This window comes from Struthio camelus, chromosome 1 (genome assembly GCF_040807025.1).
Source record: "Struthio camelus isolate bStrCam1 chromosome 1, bStrCam1.hap1, whole genome shotgun sequence".
Lineage (NCBI taxonomy): Eukaryota > Metazoa > Chordata > Aves > Struthioniformes > Struthionidae > Struthio > Struthio camelus.
The window spans coordinates 45,206,593-45,229,989 of record NC_090942.1 but is presented as its reverse complement, the minus strand read 5'-3'; the positions used below and the strand labels follow the sequence as shown (position 1 = coordinate 45,229,989).

At 41.9% G+C, this 23,397-nt stretch overlaps 1 protein-coding gene across 2 annotated transcripts in view; it reads left to right on the top strand.

The window, feature by feature from the left end:
• Positions 1-6,727: 6,727 nt before the first annotated feature.
• The window catches only part of PAWR (pro-apoptotic WT1 regulator), an 86,996-nt gene continuing 70,326 nt past the window's right edge, over positions 6,728-23,397 (top strand). Inside the window, exons 1-2 of one of the 2 annotated variants that reach the window (XM_068936363.1) lie at positions 6,728-6,921; positions 7,218-7,879. In XM_068936363.1, coding sequence (XP_068792464.1) covers positions 7,376-7,879 — 504 coding nt within the window. In that variant the 5' untranslated portion in view covers positions 6,728-6,921; positions 7,218-7,375. The remainder of the gene's footprint in view (positions 6,922-7,217; positions 7,880-23,397) is intronic. The other variant, XM_068936362.1, reaches the window with a different exon arrangement.

Here is a 23,397-nt window from a genome sequence, read left to right as displayed (position 1 = left end):
TATTATTTCTGTCATTCGGATAGGTACAGTCAGCTCTTCATTACCAGGGCGATAGTATCCTAGATGGCACAACAGCTTAGTAACCTGGCGGCTCCTACATCCAGCTACAGCAGTGGCAGCCCAGCTACCTCTGCAGAGTATCCCTGGGTACTCAGGAGTCCAGAGGCTTGTGTGGCATGAACACGTGCCACACAAAACATCCAAGGCTAGCTCATGCTTTGAAAACTGCACAAACTCTGTTTCTCATGGGGGACCACAAAGATACCAGAGCAGCTCTGTTTGAAAGCCGTTCACTCCTGGCAGGGTGAGGGTACAGGCTGCACGAGTACGCCAGAGCACAGCCAAATCTGATGCCTCTGCATCAGATCCCTGGTATTCCTGCTACGGGGAATCATGGGTCTTCCGTGGCATCATTTTGCTCTGACAGACTCAACTCCGCTCACGTATGTCTGGATGATATCTTACTTTGGAAAATTTTTCCCAACATGAGTGACTTTACATTTATCTACACTGAATTCTATCTGCTGCTTTATCACTGTCACTCAATTTGGCAATTTGTTATTGTTCATTTTATCAATTTATTCCATAAATTTTTATCTAATACTTCAGTTTTGATGTATCCTTCCTACCAAAATGTTCTGCTTTGAGAACCTCCCTAGGTTACTTCAGAATGAACACAAAAGTAGGGACTATACTGGTAATACTGTCTCCTCTAAGTGCTGCCTTTGTATCGTGATCATACCCTGTTCCTACTAGTTCCCCACCACGAGATTTGCTTTTAGGCCTTTTGCAAACTGGTCCCCAAGCACATTCTGCCTTAGAGCATTCACCCTCTTCTTCCTTCTCTCCCAAACACTGCCAAGGTTGTCAGCTGTAGGGCAGGAAAAGCATATAGTACAGGATATGGGAAGCAGCAACAGACCATCTTACGGACTGAGATTGTGAGTTGTGGCATAAAAGGTTCTTACCATGCCTTTGAAGTCAGCTGCATATATGCTGAATTGAGTCCCATCGCCACGGTCATTCTTATCCAACAACTGCAAACCGGAGACAGGTAACAATCTCTGCACTAATTTCTCATACTATTAGATGAAGTATTTGAAAAATCAAGGAAACCTCCTTCTGTAAGGGTTGGGTTTTTTTTTTCCCACAGCACACTCCTCAGTCAGTCGGGTGAGTGAACTTTGTTATAAGAGACAATACTGCATAGTTTGAAAAAGCAGTTTAATTATTTTCAGTCAAATGATAGCTGAGGTGAAGAATGGTAAAATACATGCAGAGACAGGACTAGAAAGCATGGACCCTAGGACTGATCTTGAATGCTAACACTTTCAAAAAATCCAGCTATTTCATGAACCTCTATTATATTTACATGAAAGATTTTGAATAAGGACCTAGCACTTGAAATAAATGTTTTAAGCATCCAATTAAATAATATAGCAGATTGTATAAAACTGGTATCTCGGTAAAGTCAGATTTGCATGAGTTCCCAAGCAACAGTCAAAACAAAGTAAAGTAATTAAACCACTAACTACAGTGACTAGAACATAATTAACGGTTAGAACCTTGTAGAGGAAAACCTTGACAGAAGGTGAGTACTGTGACAGTAAGTTTCAGCCAAGGCGGGGAGGGAGAATAATTCAATTAAACCCTGAAGGAAAAGGTCAGGAAATAAAAATCCATGACGACAGATTAAGCCTCTCAGATTTAGATAGTACGCATCGCTCAGAGGCAGCAGAAAGGGGTACTAAATTGCGAGGGAGAACAGTTTATCCACATTTAGACAAAAACAAGAAAATAACCTAGATGAAGTGATACTAGAAATTGGTAGGTAAGAAGAGATGAACTGGAGATTAAGAGAGAATATGAAGAGCAAACAGTTCAGATGTAAACAGAAAAAAGGAAGTCAGTCAGAGACAAAATATGCACTCACTTAACTATCCAGAAATCAGACAAAAAAGCATCTCTGTGTTATCCTTGACAGCTCCACTCCTTCGTTGGGATCCACTGCAAAGAACCTTATGAAGTCAGAGGAGAAAGGCCTACGGACTTTGGACTATAAAGCACCACCAACGTTTTTAAATTCTTTTGACTGCCTCTGACAGAGCTATTCCTTTTTCAGGTAGAGATATAACTGGGAATAACGGAAGAGCACAAGGAGAAAGACACTTACTTACACATTTGGAAAGTGTATCCCATCTCATTCTAAGAACGTGGTCTGAGGCAGCACGAGTGATTGGAGAGAGGAACATGAGTATTGCTACAGGACAGCGAAGCGCTGGCTTGGAAAGCATTAGGAAGCATTAGGAAGGTTACTACTTTTATGTGGAGAATTGACATTAGAAATTTCATGGCACATATGTGAGGATTTTGAAGAAAGATGAGAAGTTATGCAAGTGATTTAATGGGAAAGGTTTAAAGAGAAGGCTTTTGAAATTTTATGGATTAAGAAGTGAAGCAGGGACATTTCCATGAAAAGGTGGTAGTAAGATTTCACTGAATCATAGTGATTTTAAGCAACAGCGTTAATAATAGAATAGTGCAGAAATAAGTACGTAGATAGGTTAGTATCAAGTGTGAGAATCGTATGAGGATTATACAGCAGGTGAAACTGAAGCAGCTGAGAGGGTAGATTTAATGGAACACTACTGGGGTGATTTCTCTAAATTTTGCAAGAGTGATAAAGCAGGTTCTGAAACAAGCACGTAACTGAAAAAGTTTGTATTAGGAGAAGAAACATTAAGAATGTTGACTGAAGGAACTTCAAAGGGCATCAGATACAGGAAGTACTAGATAGGTGGATTTAGGGGAAGAGTTTCATGGAAGTTCAGGTAAGAAAGACACAGATGGGGTGAAGTCCAGAACGGAAGGAAGAGTATGCGTATGTAAGAGCTAGACAGGCAAATATAGTAATCTCAACAGAGTTTTTGGGGAGAGCTTCCAAAGATGCTGAAGAAGGTGACAGAGAAGTAGTGTTTTTGTACAGAGCATACAGCATGGAGGTCAGCAGGTATTAAAAAAGTTGGGATAACATGCAAATAGACTTTGGCTAGGAACTCGGATGTTGTCCTTAGTTTGCTCAGCCAATAATACAGTGTTATTGGGTTGACCGTTTAATTTTCCATCCCTTGAAAACTGCCACTTGATAGATTATGGCTCAGATAGCTAAACTCGTACACAGAACCTTAATAAGATTGGGTAATTTGGTGGAATCTCTATCAGAAATCACAGAAATATTGAACTGCTTGCAACCATTCAACAAAGGATCTGGCTTTAAAGTGTCTGACCTCAAAAGGCACTTCAGTTCCTCAAGATTTTAAGAATAAATGATGTTTTTTATTCTAAATTGAAAAAAATGGAGTGTTTGCTTTTTGCCTGGCAAAGGAGATCTAGACCATCCTACCAAATCCTAGTAGTAATTTTACCTTTAGGGGAGAGTCTCATTCCACAATAATGAGTATATAGAAAACACTACTTTCAGGCTTAAGGTCCTTTGTCATTCTGATAGTTCTAAACGTGGCTAATAAAATGAATTGTATTTCTAGGCCTTAAAAATATCCCTAAGAATTTTTTAAGAAAAGAGAAAAGTGCTGTTCTAAAAATGTTTGCAACCTATTAAGCTGTTCTCAGTTGTGGCTGAGGAAAACATGCAGGGTGATACTTAAACTATTTGGGACTTTATCCCTGAAAGCTCTCCAGCACAGACAACCTTATTGAGATGCAAACATCTGACAGTCAGCATTTTTGTAGCGGGCACTTAAGCCCAACCTCACTCACCACAACATAACTTCTGTTAATATATAACAGACTGTAAAGAACACAAAGCCTTTTGGCACTGGGAAAAAAAAACCCAACATTTTTTTTTACAGGCACTAGGAAAAAAAAAAAATCTAACAACAATGGCAGATCCAGCTAAAGCCCAGCAGTAGCATCCCCTATGCTTAATAAGGGTGGCAGAAGAGATGCCAAGTGGGCCAAACACATTTAAACCTTGCTGATAATGGCTGCCACATTGAGAGGGGCTGAAGCAGCAACTGGGAAGACCCAAGGTAATGGAGAATTGAGATTAAGAACTAAAATTTATTGCTCTATTTCTCCATAGACATAACATATTATAAATAACAACTTTCTGATCTGACCCTTTTAACACATTTTTGGCCAGATGTGCTCCTCGTGGGGTATACTAATGAGCGAGGACACAAATACTGGTACTGTCACAGCTATGTTGATTCTCACAAGAGAACTTTGTTGTATAAAAGGCAGTATTTGACAGAATGGGAGAAGTACCTTGCAGACAACTATTCATCTGAATTTTTCTAAATTATGTTTCCTAAAAATATAACTGAGTAGTTTTCTAACTTTAAAACTCTACAGGTAAGAATTCAGGGGCTCTGGGGCAGAGACCTTGATCAAAATTCTCGTTAAGTCAACTTTTTTTAAACACTTGATCTCCAAGTAGAAATTTGATCAACTTTACTAATTTTATATTGTTGAGTATTAAGAAGTATTAGAGTTAGTAAAAAATTACATTACAGAATGTTTTCAACATTTACTTCCTGGCTTATTTTGGTGTTTTCCCTCAGCTTGAAAAATAAGAGGTTTCTTCTGCACCAAGGATCCTGGCATCTGAACTTCCTTATATGCAAACATATAAACCCCCTTTCAAAACCACCCTCTTCACCAAAGAAAACCCCAAACCCAAACCAGAGTAGAAATCAGATATGAATTAAGTGAAACGAATGATCACCAGAAGGGCACAGAAGGCTGGTATGGTGAGGGAGCACCAATTACGGTACAAAAGAACAGGACAGAGAGGCACATAAGGTCAAAGTGGTAAGTGGTGTGCATGAAGTAAGTCTGTTAGTTATACTGCTGGCTACAGAAAGGTTAGAGTCAGGCACTGGGGACTCCATTCTACTAGATGTTATACATGTATGTGTATATATATATTTTTATATATATATATGTATATATATGTTTATATGCACAGTGTAAAAAGAAACCAAAAACGTCTACAGAGTTTATAATCTAAACTACTTGAGGGTTTTATTAACCCAATGGACAAATTCTGAACTGAATCTGAAAGAGAGAGAAAAGTGAGGAATAACTGTGAGGAGGAGAGGCAACGGGCAGAAACTGAACCACAGGAAGTTCCATCTGAACCTGAGGAAAAACTTCTTCACTGTGAGGGTGACAGAGCATTGGAACAGGTTGCCCAGAGAGGTGGTGGAGTCTCCTTCGCTGGAGATATTCAAAAGCCGTCTGGATGTGATCCAGGGCAATGTGCTCTAGGTGACCCTGCTTGAACAGGGAGGTTGGACTAGATGATCTCCAGAGGTCCCTTCCAACCTAAACGATTCTGTGATTCCGTGATTCTGTGATATGCTCCCAGCTACATAAACCCAGGTTTTCTGGATTTCCTGTGCCTCTGACATAAACTTGTATCTTGCTCTAGCCCACTTGCCTGAACCTACTGCAAAAGTAGCACCTACCCAGTCCTTCATTCCTCTTAGTGTACTCCTCATAAATCAGAATTAAGCAAATGTTACTGAAACCAGTGATTTACAAAAACAACACAATCAGTTTCCAGGGTTCTATTATGATATAGCGAGTTCAGAAAAAAACAGGGCACGTTTTCCATGCAGGTTTTGTCATTTGACCGTTTATACCAATCGAATGAAAACAATATACTTAAATCACATTCGCTGCACGTGTGTCTTCCCTAATACTTAAGAAAGTCAGCTTCCCGAGCCGAAGACTGTATTATTTACAAACGCTACATCTCTCAAGCTTTTGCAGAGTGACAGAAGGAAATCCCTTGTTTCTCGTCACACCAGGAGAGCCCAGGCTCTGCCCCGACCTCGCGCCTGCAGAAACGAGGGAGGTCTACTCAGTAACTTCAGTGCGCCCACCAGAGCTGCAGACAGGAGGAAGCTGTTACGCTGCGGGAGTGATTAAGTTCAGACTCTTCCCGGTCTGAAGGTGTACCAACCCCGTCGACCAGCACAACACGCAGCGATCCTTACGTTTTCAGCCGCAGCACGCACCGCCTCCTCCCTGAGGCACGCACACGCCGCACGCTGCCGAGCGCTCAGTTTAACGCGGCGCAGCTCCTGAGGGCGTTTCTCCCTAAACACAGCGTTTTCCTAACGACAGCTGAAGTCAAAAATTCACGAAGTCGGACTTCCGACGTGTTATTCGGGACAGCGGGAGGCAGCGCCGGCCGCACACCCGCCGGCCGCCCCCCCCGCTCACCAACGGCGCAGCGCCGGGCCGCTTCGGCCGCACCTTCCCGGTAGCTCCTCACCCCAGGCCCGCCGGGACAAAGCCTGCGGGGCAGCTGGGGCGAGGGCACGGCGGGAATCGCCTTCACCGGAGGCTTTTGGACAAACGCCGCTGCACGGGAGCGTGGCCTAAGGCGGCGCGGCAGCCCGCCCGGCCGTTGGCCGTTGGTTGGCGGTTGGCCGGCGGTTGGCGGCGCCCCCAGCCCTCGCCCGCTCCCGCGCCGCCCGCCTCGCCGTTGGCAGCGCCGGGGTGGGGGTCCCCCTCCGGCTGCGCTCACGCCGGGGCAGGTGGCAGCACGGCGCTGCCGCCGCCGGCGGAGCAGCGGCGGGCGGCAACCGGCGCGGCGCGGTCAGGTCGCAACGCGCACCGGGCTGGGCCGGGCCGGGCGGGTCGGAACCTCCGTGCCGGCCCTCGGCGCGCGCCCCATTGTTAAGGGCCATCTCGGCAGTTTCCGCCCTCGCTTCGGCTCTGTCCGCGCCGCGATGGTGGAGGGCGGGCGGGCGTAGAGGGAGGGGAGAGGGAGCTCGCGAAGCCTCGGGGCCGCGCCGCTCCTTCCGGGACGGCGGGAGGCGGTGCTGCTCACCTGGTGCCGCCGGCGCTGGGGACCGCCTGTGCCGCGGCCCCGCCGGCCGGGAGGTGAGCGCCGGGGCGCTCCCCGCGCGGGCGCGGGGCGGGGGGCCGCCCCGGCAGGCAGGCGGCCGGGCGCCGGGAGGGGAGAGGAGGGGAACCGGTGCGCGGCGGCCCTTGCCGCGGGGGGGGGGGGGGGGGAACGAGGCGGCGGTTGGAACCGCGCGCCTGAGGGAGGGCGCCGGTGGCGCCTCGTCCCGGGGTGGGGTGGGGTGAGGGGGAGCGGCGTAGGGGCTTGCGGGGAGGCAGGACGAGGACGGGCTGCGGCGTGGATGTTTCACGGCTCCCCTTTTGTTTCTCTCCAGGGTGTTTGTGTTTCTGCGAGCCCGTCTCCCCGCCCCCGTCCCTCCCGCCCGCCCCGCCGGGACCTCTCCTCCCCGGGCAGCGGCAGAGCCGCCTCAGGGCGGGCGGCCGGTGGCAGAGGTGCTGCTGGGGCAACCTCGCCGCCTACCCCGCCGCGAACATGGCGACCGGTGGCTACCGCAGCGCCGGGGGCAGCACCACGGACTTTCTGGAGGAGTGGAAGGCCAAGCGGGAGAAGATGCGGGCCAAGCAAGCGCCGCCGGGCCAGGCGGCGGCGGCCGGCGGCGAGGCTAAGCCGCTGGGCGGCACGTCCTCCGCCGAGCTGAACAACAACCTGCACCCCGGCGGCCCGGCCGCCCCGCCCGAGCGGCCGGCGCCCTCCGCCGGCGGGGCCGTCCATTGTGTCAGCCTCGCCAGCGCCGCCTTGAGCAGGGCCGCCCCCGTCAAGGAGCCGCTGCCGGCCCTGGCCGGGGGCCGGGGGGCAGAGCCTGCCGCCAAGCCCCCTCCCGCCGCCGCCCCGGGCTCCCCGGAGGGCGAGGAGAAGCTGGCCGCCAAGGGGAAGAGCGCCGGCCCCAGCGCTAGGAAGGGGAAAGGGCAGATCGAGAAGAGGAAGCTGCGGGAGAAGAGGAGGTCGACAGGTGTGGTGAACATCCCGGCCGCCGAGGTGGGTGAGCCCGCGGGGGACGGGCCGGCCGGCCGGCGGCAGGCACGGAGGGAGGGAGGAGGGCGCTCGCCCGCCGCCGCCGCACCTGAGCCCCGGGCGCGGCGCGCGGCGGGAGGCGGCTCCCGGCGGGCTGCCCCGGCCCGAGCGTCGTGCCGGGGCCGCGGAGACCCCGCGGAGCCGGGGGCGCGCGTGGGGGCAGGCCGGCGCGCGGGGCCGGGCGCTGCGGGCCCCGAGCCGGGGCCGGGGGTCTGGCTGCTGCCCGCCGCCCTGCTGAACGTGCCTCCCCTCGACGTGGATTCGTTGGTGCGTCTGGGCGAAAACTGAGGTGGTGGAGTTTTATCCCTGCATCACGTAGAAAAACACAGAAGCCTCAGCGCAGTCCCTGAGGTGGATTCTGTGTCACTATAGTGTGCCATCCAAACAGTTGCGCAGTAGTAACTTTTTTTTTTTTTAAAATAAAAGCCCCTCTAATCGAGAGTGATTTGGGGGGAGGGGATGTCTTTATGTTGGCAGAGAATAACTTTTAAGACTACTGGAAGATCAAACTAAGAGGTACGTGCTCGTCAAAATAGGATCAAAACAATAGTAATGAAAGAAAACTAATATGTCAGCTCTGAATAGATGTTCAGGTGTAAATATTATTCAGTTTGGAACCCGAAAGAATTTCCTGCACTGGAAAAAATGTAGTGGTTTAAAGAGCATTTTTTTGAAAGCAGAGGAAGATATTTTTATCAGCCAACACCGCTGTCCTCTGTGGTTTGCTACTAGTATAAAAATCTGGCATTGATTTATAATACTCCTAGAGGAATTCAGAAGAATGATAACCAAGTTTTTAGCTTTTTGCGGTTAATAAGAAAGGCCAGAGGAAACTTTAAACAAAGCTGTGTTTTAGTTTACAGTCTTGCATTAATATTGATGACCAACATCCTTGCAGAAAAAAAACCTTGTATTATCAGTTCTTTTGGTTAACACTGGAGATTATTAAAATGCCAATAAAAACAAGATATGTGTTTCTAAAGCAGCAGCAGCAGATGAGATCCTGTTCTCCGTACCTAAAGTCACTAATCCTTTCTTTGGGACTTAATAAGCACTTTCCCGCAGTCACTTGCATGTGAGAAGATATCGGGAGGGAAGGAATTAATGAGTTCTAGGGAAGGAAGAAGTCTTTAAAATTGTGTTCTTACAGGCTGATCCTGCACTTCTTAATTGAAGTGATTAGTTTCCTTACTTGCATAGTCTTTGCTTTGAGGTGAAGTGTTCTGGTATCGGTCTTGCATCCATCACTTTCCAAAGCAGGAGTATTCAAGTGAGTCTTTTTTTTTTTTTTTTTTTAATACTCGAATTCTAGTGTGTGCAAACTTTTCTAGTCCATGGTTTGTTTATTTTATACAGAACCTCCTAAATAATTCCCCCCACCTCATGCTCCTATATGAGCTTTAGAAATGCTGTATCTTTATTTCCCCAAGTAAACCAGTCATGGTCCAGTTAATACTGCTTTTGCATATGAACAGTTCAACACTTTATTTTAGGGTCTCTGCTGTGCTCCAAATTCCCAATCCCTTTTTTTGAAACTATTGTCCTTTGATAGTTCCTTTCTATCTCTCTCTCTCTCTCTCTCTCTCTGTCTCTCTGTCTCTCTGTCTCTCTGTCTCTCTGTCTCTCTGTCTCTCTGTCTCTCTGTCTCTCTGTCTCTCTGTCTCTCTGTCTCTCTGTCTCTCTGTCTCTCTGTCTCTCTCTCTGTCTGTCTCTGTCCCCCCTCTTTTTTATTTACTTAATTATTATTTTTTAAAGGAACCTTGCTCAAAATACTCTTTGCTTTCCAGGAAAGCACAGTCTTTGCTCAGGAACATTGTGGATTTGTTACTGTAACAACGTCTGCTGCACTGTTGGGAGGAGGTATTTTTAACCTTAGTGTATTTAAGCATTGAGAAGCAACTTCTTGTCCGTTGGCAAATTTTTTAGGCCCTAATAGTTTTGGGATCTGTCACTATGTGTTAGTGCTTCTTTGAAGCTTCTTGTATCTTTATGGTAGTTATTTCAGTACCTAGCAATTCATCATTCCATCAGATATTCCAAGGTTATGTATTAATAAATGCTGATGTTTGTTGTACCAGGTATTGCTAGAAAATTCACTAGTAATGATGTTGCATTTTGACTGACATATATTTATGCAAAATTACCCTTTTTTAGGTATTTTAAAGATTTTTAAATATTTTTTAACCATTCTGCGTATGTTCTCAAGAAGTATTTAGCTTGAGAACATTAGATCGTGCCTGATAGTGGACAGCTTCAAAAACCGTGTGTTTGTTTTCAGATGTGAGTAAACATTAATGCGTATTTCATGGACTATCTACTTATCCTCTCTTTCATATATCTATTTACTTATGAGAAGATGTTTCAAAGCACTGGTTCAAACATACTCAGTTCAAGTTCTCCTGACTTTGTGTGACCCTAAAACTGAATTCAGACTAAAGAAAGCTGCTGTGTAGGTGATGGCTTGTTAGAAGAATAAAGTTTAAAATCTACAGGACCCCAATTTATTAATCTTTTTCCTTTAGATGCTAAGCTTAGCTTTAGCGTGCTATACATAGTGACTTGATAGTGCTACATACTGAATTTGATCACATAGTACCTGTGTGTGTCTGCTTTAATATACTTTTCCCTGGATGTTCTTTTAGAGCTTTATTGGGTGTTTTGTTTTCTTACTTATGTTAACAAAAATCACTTTCTGGTACTAAGTTGTCATTTCACGCTATGCTTCTCCTCTTTTATGATCTCTGTGGTGGAGAATGATGTGATGGAAAGAAGAGATTCTGATGCCCAGAAATTAAGTAGATAACTGCCTACAAAATGCAGAAGATAGTACCTAAAAGCACCTAAAAGCTCCTTGGCCCGCAAGAGGGTATAAAAGCAGTTTCTGCCTCCAACAAATCTAATTTCAGTTGTAATGCAATGAGAGAATTTAACATTGGGAAGGGTGGTGGAATAAGGAAAGTGAAAGTTTTTGTTGTCCCAGTTATCTTAAAATAGGCATGAAAAATATTAGCAGATCATTATTCATTAATGATTAATTTCCCTTCTCCTGTTCAATAGGAAGGTAATAGTGCTAGGTCTTAAACAGTTCTGTGACTTCAGGTTAAACGTATTGTGTGTTCAAGTCAGTAGAAGACTGAAACTATAGGGGAAGCTTTGAAAACAAATGGTGACAGGTTGGGAGTAGTAGTGACACTTTGTAGTTAGAGACCGTTGTGATAGAATTAAAAGCTGTTTTTTTTTTTTTTTTTTATCTTCGCAGTGCTTATCGAAGTACTGATGGCTTTTGAAAATGGCTTCTGAAATGCTAACAGCTTTTTTTGTTTTTACTGATTATAAAGTAGTTTCTCGATAACTTGTTGAATCTTAGTAATTTGATGTTGCTCTGAATACTATCAAGTACTATGGGATTTGGGTTTTGTCGCCTCCTAATAATCTTGAGGTTCTGTTGAAGTAGACTTAAGTTGCATCTAACATTCATTACTTAAGTTTAGTTTTTTTAAATAGTAAGCTTTATAATCTCCCCCCCGCCCCGTTTACTGACTCAGCTGTTAACAAAACATGCTTCTTAACTTGATAGTGAAAGGATTTTTACCAGTTAAGCTTCCTAGCAGGATTTTGAAGTGGTGCTTTGCTTATTAGCGTTTTATCTGTAAATGTATAGATTATAAAGCATGTGGGGTATAACACTTTTAGCTATGTTAGAGGTGTTTTTTCCGTTTGTAAGTGTTTGCTTGATGTAGGTGTTAAGTTTACTGTAGTATTTTTTTCCCATTTACAGCTGTGCTAGTAACACAAGCTATCCAAGAAATGCATAGGTTTCCCATTATGCTATATTGGCAGTGCTTTGTAAGGATTCACATTATACTATTAGACTCGTGTTTTGTATTGTTATAGTAATTCTTCTGTCCCGTGCCAAGAAAAACAGGTTGGACTGGTGAAAGTGCAGCTTTACTTTTTTAACTGGCATAGCTGTGTTGGTGGTTTTTTTTTTTTTTTTTTTTCTTTCCTCTGAACCCTGACCAGCAGAATTACAACTATTTCTGTGGTTCCCTTTTTGAAAAAAGGTGCATGTGTATATGTGTGTGTGTACCTGTATATATAATCAAAATTTTAGTTGATCCAGGAAGGACAGTTAGATAGCTGATTTTGATTTAACGCGCTTATGGACAAAGTTTACACTTTTGTCTAACCAGCTGGAAGCTGTCTAAATTCAGAAGCGTTCTTCTTCTAGTAACAGGGTGATAAATGATTTTAAAAGGTGTAAAGAACTCAATTCTGTGTATTTTGTACATGCAGCTGCCGTAATCGAGACACAACAGTCTCCTGACCCATGTATATGAAATACTGAAGAAACTAATCAAATAGGAGTGTTTTCAAATGCCGAATTTGCTAGGATGTTCCATCAATTTGTGTTCATCTGTTGTCTTACTAACACCTGTAAGGATATGACTTCTTGAAACCAAGCTATTGGCTTGCTGCCAGGAGTTTGTCTGCTTTTTCAGAGGGGACTGCACATGTGGTGCCTAGTAGTTGTCAAATTGAGTGACAGAATTGTAAGTAAGCAGAGAGAGAGGCGCTCTTTATGTGGGGAAGAAACTGCTCCTGCTACTAGTGTAGTCCAGCGTGCTGAGTTGTGTAGATCGACAGGAGGTTGCTGGGTTCCAGTTGGAAAACCTTAAGGAAACTTTAAATGCCAAATGTGTCAAGCATAGCAATTACTGGGTAAGTTGGAACGCAGCTGAAATCCTCCTCTGAATGGCTGACAATGAGAGAGGAGTGGACTCCTATACCAGCGATTGGGTTCTTTTGGCCAGAAGTTTACCCTAAGGCATATCATTCTTTGCCGATTCCCTATCTAAGGATTAAGTTAAATGAAAGAGCAACTCTAGTTATCTCTCTATGTTAATGAGAAAGTATCTTTGGATTGTCTCGTTTCTGTGTGTATTTCTCTTGTGAAGCAACTTTCTTCTTTTTGCATGTGTTAGAAGAAAAATGTCTCGGTAAACATTTGTTCAGAAAATTCCAGGAAAAAAACACTATGCCTGATCAGTGACACTTTTCCCATTCATGCAGAGGCCCTGGGGTTATGACAAAAGTCTGAGATACGTTTTTTTTTTTTTTGACCTGGCTGACCTTTCATGTTACATTAGGCCATTCAGTTGCTTACTTTGCCTGTGAGCAAATTTATTTTATTCCTTTTCCGTTTATCGTCCTTCCTTCAGACATGGCAGGGTATAAAATAAGCTGTTCTTCCTGGGAGGAACAAGTACTCTCAGATTTTTGATAAAGCGATATATTGAAATTATCTTCTTCCAGTCTGTTTTCCTGTTGATGCCCTTGTGAATTCTGTTTTCAGCCTAGTCTCTGGGCAATATCTGTTCAAAAGGCACATTCTTTTTTTCATCTTATGACCAATTCTTCTTTTGCATATGTGCAAAGGTGTGCTTTAATATCCTGACACTTGTCTAGGTAAGTTGAGTTATTTGGTGAAATTTGTTGCGTAGTAAACAAATATGGAAGGTTTTCATTTCTAGAACCCCTGTAGAAGCTTTCAGATCGCTTTCTGCACACCTTCCAAGTTCGTGGTCTCCTTTCACTGGGACTGTTTTGGAGTAGGGCAAACAGTGCAGTTTATGCCAGCTAAAAATACACATGGAACTACTGTAACTCCTCTTTAAGAGATGACACGGATAGCTTGATTCTTGGTGATTCTAACAAGGCTGTCTTCATAGTAGAACGGGTTGTGGACCAGTATCAGCTCAGCTCAGAATTCACAGGAATCAAGCAGAAATTACTGACTTCTTTTATTTATTCACTTTTAAAAATTCCAGCGCTTATTCCTACTAGGACGGGAAGGACAGTGATGGAAAAGTATCAGAAGCCATTAATTTTGACTTAGCATTTTTCTCTAAGTGCAGTTTTAGGAAGGTTGGTTTTTAAAACAATCTTTTAATAATTAGGTATGTTTGGAAAACATAATTGCAGTCTATTTTTCACCTCCTTTTTTGGGATGAATCATCTGAAATGATACAGTAATTGGGTGGAAAATAAATGCAATGCAAATAAAGTATTTTCTCTTTTCCTCAGTTCTGAATTCTACGGAAAGTAAGACCAATATTTCGTTTAGGTTGTAATCGGTGGTTGAAAGCTTCTTAAAATGTTCAGCCTTGCCAGTTGCTGCCTTTTCTTGCTAGTCTGTCATAGAGCCAATAACCCTAACTAAATGTAAATGTTGGTTGGCTAAAAAGATAAATATGCCTTTGTGTCCTTTCTAGGCTGTTTCTCCGCACTTGAGATTGAAACGCTGTCTGTCCCATCATTGTTTTGTTCCTAAAGCCTACTTACAAGACAAGATACATCTGGAAAAAAGTTACTGTAGGGTAAAGAGTGGAAACAACTTGTCAGCTGTACATTTATCTACTTTTAATTTTAAATAAACATATAAATCATCTCGCTTTTCAGTGCGAGTGGGGTGGCTTCACTCTTATTGAAAAGTGGGGCGGGAGGGCAACGTTGATATGATCTGTTATCACACTAAAGTGAAGACACTGCTACGTACTGCTAAAAATGACTTATCTTTCATAATTTTTTCAAAGGCTGAGTGCAGCTTCACTCTAGTAAGCAATTGCTCTGAAAATACTTGGTGGTTGTTGCTTTATAAAAATGCCTGATCTTCAAATTGGAAGTGATTTGTTTAAATGATAGGTTGACGATCTCCTACAAAACAGAAAGAAACTGCTTGTTGTTTGCAACTAGTGACTCAAGGATATAAGCATGAAAATGAGTCTAGTGGTGCGATTAAGGCTGGGAGCCGAAGATTTCCTCCCCCTCCTCTGAGCATTTGTGTATATACCTTCCACTGTGATGGGCATAGGATCAAACAATAATATAAGTTGGAATTGACCTCTGAAACAGTGGTCTGGCCCAACCTCCTGCTCAGAGCAGGGCCAATTTTGATCAGGTTGCTCGGGACCTTGTGTAGTTGAATTTTGCACATCTCCAAAGGTAAACAGCCCACAACTTCTCTGGGAAACCTGTTTCTGTGTTTGACCACCTTCGCTTTTTTTTCCTAATATGTAGTTGGGTTTTCTCTTGTTCTGACTTTGTCTGTTGTCCTGTTGCACTTCTGGCTCAGTCTTCTCTATGCCTTCCCATTGGGGAGCTGAGGATGGCAATAAGATTTCTTCTCCCACTCCCTCCCCCTCTTCTCCAGGCTGCACAAATTCAACTCTCAGCCTCTCCTTGAACTTCAGATGTTCCAGCCCCCTGACCATTTTGATAGCCTACTGCTGGTCTTGCTCCAGTGAGTCAATATCTTTCTTGTTCTAGGCACCTAAAACTGGACGCGGTGCTCCAGATGCAGCCTTATGTGAGCTGAGTAGGGGGAGAATAACCACTTTTCTTGACCTGCTAGCTACGCCTTTGGAGACATAAGCCAGTATGCAGTTGACCTTTAGTGCCGACTTCAACTTGCCTATGAGGACACGCAGGTCCTTCCCTACAAAGCTGCTTTCCAGCCTGTCTGGTTGCGTCCCAGAGGCAGGACTTGGATTTTACCTTTGTTTAACTTATTGCAGTTTCCGTCAGCCCATTTGTCCAGACTGTTGAGGTCTGCATGTATAGCAACTCTGCCCTCCAGCCTCAGCCGTTCAACACAAATTCGTTACCAGCCGCAGAGTTGTTCAGAATGCTTTCCATCCTATCATTCAGGTTGTTAGTAAAAACGCTACATCATAGTGGTTTTAGTATCAAACCCTCAGGGATACCTCTAGTAACTGGCTGCCAGTTGAAGTTTATACTACCAGTTGCAACCTTTTGAACCTGAAGGTGCAGCCGCTTTTCCACCACCTTATAGTGAACTTACCTGGTCCATATTTAACCAGTTGGCCATACGGAGAGCCCAAGTCAAAGGTCCTGCTTCACCATATGCAGGTGAAGGAAACTTTCTGCAAGTGCTGTGGCAGAAAACCCTATAATGAGAGCTGTTAACACTAACAGAGCTGAATCATTGAAATTATTTGTGTGGGAGAAATTGTGTAGGGTTTTGTAGTTTCCTACTGGTAGCAAAATGCTGGAAAACTTTGTTGCTTTCCTCCAAGGCGGCAGGACAAAACAGTAAGTAGTTTGAAAGATGGCAAGAGGTCAGTCCATCCTGTTGCTCAGTTGTTTTGCCTCAGATATATGAAGCTAATAAAACTTTGGGAGAATAATGTTAAGATAGATTTTTTCCAAGGAAACTTGTAGTATCTCAGTATTTAACGATATTGAGAAACAATATTGTAAACCCCTATAATCTAGAGTATTCGAATGAAACTGTCCTGAATGAAGGAAAGTAATGCATTGGTGTTTTGGCTTTATTCTGTGATTGAACCCACCTCCGCTGTCTCTTCAGACATTTATTCATTTATTCAGAGCGTTGTCTTCTGAAAGTAATGGGTTTGCATAGCAATGTCAGGTCTTTGTAGCACTCTTCTCAGAAGTAAGTTCTGATATTCATAGCTGTGGAAATAATAACTTAATGAGTAAACCCTGAAGGCTGAAAAAACAAAAGGGTAAATGGAGAAGAAATGCTGTTTCTGAAACCTCAAGGTTTGGAATTATCTTAACTTCAGAATGACTTTGAGGATCCTGATTTGTTAGTTCTGGTTGTTATTCAGGTTTGGGAGTACTGAAAGGCTCACCTTTGAGCACATAGGTTTTATGATGAAATTAGGCTTTTTGGGGGGGGGGAGTGTAGTAGATGGAACATGTTATGGACAATTTGCGTTTTGAACTTCCTTATTTTGACTTTGGTTTGACTGTTTCTAGTGAAACTGCACTGATTCTAGGTCTTAACTTCCAAAGCTTAAAAAGAAATTAGTCTATAATTTTATACTACAGGTTCAGTAGACAGAAGAATATTAAAAAACCAAAAAACAACCCCTAAACATAAAAGGGCGTTTTTAAACCAATGAGAAGTTTCCATCCAGACTGGGTAGTGTGCTTTATTATGTGAGCATATCTTTATAAAATAAATATATTTTTATATATAACAACTGTTTCCATTAGTTAAACTCAAAAAAAGTAGAAAAATACAATCCTTCCCCCATTTTCAACAGGTGTAATATTCTCTGTGGATACAGAAAGAGAGAAAACAGAGAATGGATTAATTTAAGCAGTCATTCCTAAAGAACTAGAAGACCTGTGAATTCTTTTGAAATTGCTCCAGACTTACTTTGTCATTTTCCTTTACAACAGCCTGTTACTACTTTGAATGTACTATATCCCAGATGTGTTGATTTCAAAAGAACCAAGCTGAGAAAGCAAACAGCTCACAAAACAAATCAAAAATCCTTTCCCTCCTGCAAAAAAACCCTCTCCCCCCCCAAAACTTCAAAGTCATGCCTTACTGTATTTTAGTTTTGCTTCATGCAAAACTGAATATGCATGCTTCTTAGTGAATGAGTTTGAGCAGTCATTGTGCAGCTTAAAAGAATTGTCTCAAAAAAATAGTTTCTCTATATTTGTTCCCAGTAAGAGTTGGTGGGAACTAGATTTCTTTTCCACAAGAAAAAATTAAAACAAGGAAACCCCCTGAAACTCTAAACTTGGCGATATGAATTGATATGTAAAATATTAATTGGCACAAACTTGTCATACTTGTTATTCCATTGCCTTGCTGAAACATACTTATTTTCTAAATCCTCTTGTAGCTCAAAGTATACTGGAGACTTTTGGGAAAAAAGAAAGTGTTATGAGTATTCAGTTCCATACAAGTCTGTATGTATGTCTTAATATTATCTTTACATTGTTTGGTTTTTATTCATTTTACATAGTTTTATTATGTGCATATGTTTACCTCTACTACTTTAAGTTGGAGTTGTATATTTAAAGACTCTCTTCAAATGGAAAACCGTAGGTGGATGACTTATTTCCCATGCTTCACAAGGTCATGGGAAATGAAAATAACAAAACCCTGATGTGTTTTTTCAGGATTTTACTGTATTTGATCTGCTTCCATGTTCCTAAGAAGGACTGGAGAGACCATTTAAGCCTCTTAGTCCAGGCTGGCAAATGTCATATGCAACTCTTATCATAGTCTTACTGTACAATAATCACATTTCACCTTTAAAGTAGCCAGGTTTTATGTCTAATATGGAAAGATCATTGACAAGGTAAGCCTAAAAACAAACAAAGAACCCCAATGAAATACAGTAGCCCTGTGGCAACTGCAACTTTTACCTCTCTTAACCCCCAAATCTCACCCACCCTTAAACAAAAATGTGTGCTAGGCATTGGCTTTGCATGATACCTGCTATGCAGTACTTCACTGGCGCTGAGGCAGCATTAGTTTTCCTGAGGTGAAGCCTCTGTACATAACTATTGTTCTGAGCCTGAGTCAGAAGCTCTTTAGTAGAAGAGAGGGATACTTGTAGAAGCTCGGTGTGGGGCAGCACTAGGGGTTTTCTGTATGCAGACATTGAATCTCCTATTAATTCAGTGTGGATGGGACATCGAGAGGTCTCTACTCCAGCTTCCTGCTCAAAGCAGGGTCAGCTCTGAGATCAGATCAGGTTGCTCAAGGCTTTATCCGCTCAGGTCTTGAAAACCTCCAAAGATGGAGGCAGCACAGCTTGTCTGGGCAACCCTTTCAATGCCTGACTGTCCTCATGGGGAAAACGTTCTCCTTGCTATTTAGCTAGAACCTCTCTTGTTTCAGTTTATGTCCGCTGTCTCTCATTCTCCTACCATGCATTGCTACAAAGAGCCTGGCTCTTTGTGCTCAGTGGCCGCCTGAGACAACTGGGAAAAAAAAGATTTTTTTTTTTTTTTCTTTTTGGCAGAGTAGCAATTTAGGCCCGCTTTACTCAGCAGAAACAGCATATACTAATGGGATTTGAGGCATAGGGTAAGATAGATGGGTAGAATGCATACAGCACTCAGATGTGGAAGTAGTGTTGTGGAATAACTGCCAGTCATCTGTGTATATGGCATGTAAGCCAAATGCATGAATGTCGTGTGAGATCAGATCGCTAGGCAGGAGGAAAACTAGCAGCAAATGGGATTTCCCTTCTTTCCCTATTTCTTCCCCCTCAGCATTGCTGCACCTTTTTATGAGTTACAGGACCCTGTTTGCTGTAATTATTGATGCATATTTTGTGACTTATTTTCCATACAATGTGCAGCTTAGTGTTCGAAGGAGCGTAGGACTGCAAGTGATTTCCAGAGTCATCTAGTCTAATCTCTTCCTGCTGCATGCATATAAGGGTCATTTAATCATTTTGTAGCGCTCTAGCTTCATTCACTCTCTCGGTGCACTGTAAGAAAATAACGATTACAGTGGGTCCAACCAAGGAGCAAACCATTGAGCTCATTACCATGCCCCTACAAAGGCCAGATAAGCAGATACTTGATAGGAGTGCTGCATTCTTCTTCACTAGGTATTTCCTGTGAAATAGTCTTTTAGTCTCTTGATATTTTCATCTTGAAGACTTGCAGCATCAGATGAAGATTACTAAATAGAAGTTAAAATGAATTTATTTTTATTTATTTTCCAAGTTCAGTCTTCCCTTGAACCTATGTAAAGTGTTAACATGAAAAAAATCATTGGGTGATGAGATACACATTTCTAACAACCCTTATAGATGCAGAACCACCTTTATTATTATTATTATTATTATTCCCTTCCGCCCTGCCCCCCCGGAGTACCTATTTGTCTCATTTCATGATTCCTAGTCACAAGTTATTCTACAGCAAGGCTGTTCTGATGGTTAGGAGACTTTTTCTGATTTCAATTTAAGGTTAATTTGCCAGAATCTCTGGTCTGTTCTCTTATTCTTATCTGACAGGCTGTTCACTCATGCCCAATAATCTGCAGCTGTCCTTCAGCCATTTTTTTAATGGGCTTGCTGTGGTAACCTCCCTTGCTTTGTGCAAGCACTTGAACTTTGTGGTTTGTCAGTTGAGGCAGATAGTTCATGTGATGTAAACTATAGATTGACTTAAGTTGCTGTGGACTCATACCTGAAGGTGAGCTTGTTTTGCTGCTCAGTTCACATCCACTCCATGTTCCTTTATAGACTTCTGATTTTGGAAGTAGACTGTTCACTCAAATAGACTTAGTAATTTTTTAATGCTTTTCTGTCTTGTTTGAGATACAAGTCCTTACTGTTGTACCGCTTTGAATAAGACTTTCTGGATCCTTCTCAGCTAAGATCCTTGTAGAGCTATTCAGTTGACTTCGCAAACCAGCTCCTTTTAGTTGATCAGAATTCATCCTTTTGAAATAAGTATCTGGTTAAAGACCCTCTTTGAAGCAGAAACATAAATATCTTACTAAATGAACTAACTTGTGGTTGTTCAGTCAAAAACAGCAGGTTGTTTTCTGTGTCTGCTCTTCTGTAATTGTCCTCTTCAGTTACCAAATCCCAATCTCTTACTGGTTTGGTAATTCAGATAGAAAGAAGTATTTGTACTGTAATACTTAGAAGCATCTAGGCCCTACCAGGTAAAGCGTTGACTTGAGTTTAAAAGTGCTGACATTTGGTGTTTTTGTGTACACTTTTCCTTTTTAATTCTATGTTTTATTCTGGGGAAAGAAAGGGGAAAAATGTGTTGCAGATGGCTGTTGAAATTTTATTGTACATAAAACTTGCGAAGTGTAGATCAGAGACCGAGGCTACTCTATCCACAAATTGTATGTGTAAAAATGTCATGCAAGAAACCAGTTCCTAACGATTGAAGTAGTGACAAAATGAGAAAAAAAAAAAAAAAAAAGCAATCTTAGTTCTTGACTGGGTCATTGATTTAAAATAGCTTCTCAATTGTTTTTTGTGTTGTTTTACCCCCTTCTTGAAGCCAGTAGCACTAAAGAAAACTAAATTGACCTACGCGTTTTATAATTACATAAAATATGAAACTTCTCAGTTTTGTATTTTTTTCTTCCATTTACAAAATAAAATATTTTTCAAAATCGTCTGAGCTTATGAAAGCAGACCTTTCCAGGTTTAGGAGTTAACTGATCTTCTTTTATCCAAAAATAGGTTAGTATATCTGTTATTAAGCAGACCTAATTTTAAAACGATCTTAAAAGAACAATATCCTATGCCGTTTAGAAAGAACTGTAAGAACATAGTTTAGTCTGAATAATTCTCCACAAGGTCCAGCTAACCATTTAGTCAGTAATGTGAAGTGTAATTTCAGCTTCCATAAAAACCCTATGTTTTCTCTTTGTAGGTTAAATTGAGAGTTACTCGTTATCACTGTTCAATTAAGTAATGCTTTATCAAGATAACTACACTAGTTACTTTTTTGAATGTTTTACTCAAGATATTTGTTCTAAGTTTAGCAACAGGTCTACTTGTAGTCTGTGCCCCCGAGTATTAATAACAACTCTGAAATGCAAGCTGTATGAATTTTTACTCGTGCTCATGTAGCTTATCAATTTTTCTAGAACAAACCTAGCCTGAAATAGTATCATGGCTTCCATCCTCATGTATACAATGATCCAAATATCAAAAGTCATTTTGTATTGGAAATACAGATCACTGGTCTTAGTAAGGTATTGCTAAGTGTTGCTACTGTGTCCTTAGTTAACTAAATAGATTTCCTCATCTTACCTTATGTGGCTCATGCTCTTTGAGAGCTAGAAGCACTGTTTCAGTACGTATCACCTGGAACCCAGTGTAGATTCCTTGCCTCTCTGCTCCGTTCTTCTTCCTAATTTATTAATTATTTTATTTTCAGTGTTGACATATAGTGATCAATGGTCTGTAATGCAAGTGGCATCTACTAGAGTTGGCTCTAGAATAGAGTCAACGTTTCTCTCTCTTTTTTTCCAGGAGTATGATAGGCTTTCATATTAAATAGTTATGTAACTTCTTACATTCTTATATTCAAAGTTTTCTGTGAAGTCTGTTTTGAATAAAAACCTGTATATTTTGGAATGGAACCTGGAAGTGCTGAGTCCTGTTGCAAATTGTCATCTTGACCCAGTTCTATATAAGCTGCTTAACTTCTGTGGTTAGATTCTATCTCCTGCACAGTCATGTTCAGAGCTACTTTTTCCTTTCTATAAAAACATTCAAATCTTTGCATGAAAAAGTGCTATTTCAATTAAAGTATTGTCTCCAAATGTAGTTTTTAATATGCATTATGTTGTGCTTCAGAGGATAATTCTGTGACGTTGTCATTTCAGTTAGACCAAAACTGCAAACTTCTCTTGTAAAGTACTGAGACTTGCTGAATGATTTTAAAACTTAAATGAAAGTACAGAGAGGTTTTGTAGAGCAATTTTTTTGGGTCCTTACCTTAAAGAAAAAAACAAAGTAGTAGTGAATTGAGATGTTCTCCATTAGTATTTGATGTTCAAAGCTTTTTTTTTTTTAAATTGCATACATTTCTAATGTAGACTACTGAGGTGAGGTTAAAGGGTATGTTTAGGGTTTGTTTTGTTAGTTTTCAGACTTCTTATTTTGTTCATGAAGTTTGAGCATACCCAATTGCAGGCTTCTTTGGGAAAAAAATGAGACAGTCTAAGAAAAGCACGTGATCAAACCCTGATGGAACTAACAAAAGTGAGTGTCGTGGGAGCTTGTATTACAGGGGGCAATGGAGATGCGTTGCTGAAAGTCTCGCTGTGAGGATGTTATATTATAATCATGTTTCTTTTAGCAAGAAGGTATTAAATTCAGTGAATTCAGAAATGAGATAATCTTTCGGATTTGGGAATCTACAGCTGAATGATAACTGGCATATATTTGATGTGCTAAGTACTCTAATGAAGTATTCCAGTGAAGTATATTGGAACTATGTATTTTCAACATACCTGGCAATTATTTAGGGGCCTACATTCAGACCTTTTGGAATAAGGGGACGACGAGAGTTTGTTTGATCCTAAGACGTCTGTGAAAGAATTTTTTTTTTATTCAGTTTATTTCTCTAGCTTTTTGATTTTTTTACTAATTGAAAGAATTGAGAAAATGACAAAGTCCTTAATTTTATTTGGTCAGTTTTGCTTCATAAACTCCCGTGGCTAAAAAGGCATGGAAACCCTAGAGGTAATTCTTTCTTAAAAGGCAGTTAAACTAGAAATTAAGAAAACTTGTACAGTAAATGCATGTAAAGACTTCTTGTGTCTTGATGATGATGATAGGTATCATAATTGTCTTGCATGAAATAATGGCACCTTAGGCAGCTGACTTTTATAACAACATTTAGGACGTATTTTTAGCCTGAGGCAGACGTTGAGGAGTGTACTGCTATCTGACAGTTTTCAGCCATTGTGTATGGTCTGAAACATAAATGGGTGTATTAATATAATCCTATTCTGTAGGTTTGCTTCTTTCTTTCAACTAAAAAAAATTAGGCTCGTCAGATGTCAGATCGGTTTTTGTCAAACTTACCTAGAGGCTATTTGAACACAGGTGTTGCTAAGCAGCTCAACACTAGAAACCACTTCTCATAGCTTGTTGCATTTTTTATAAGATGCAGGAATAGTTGAG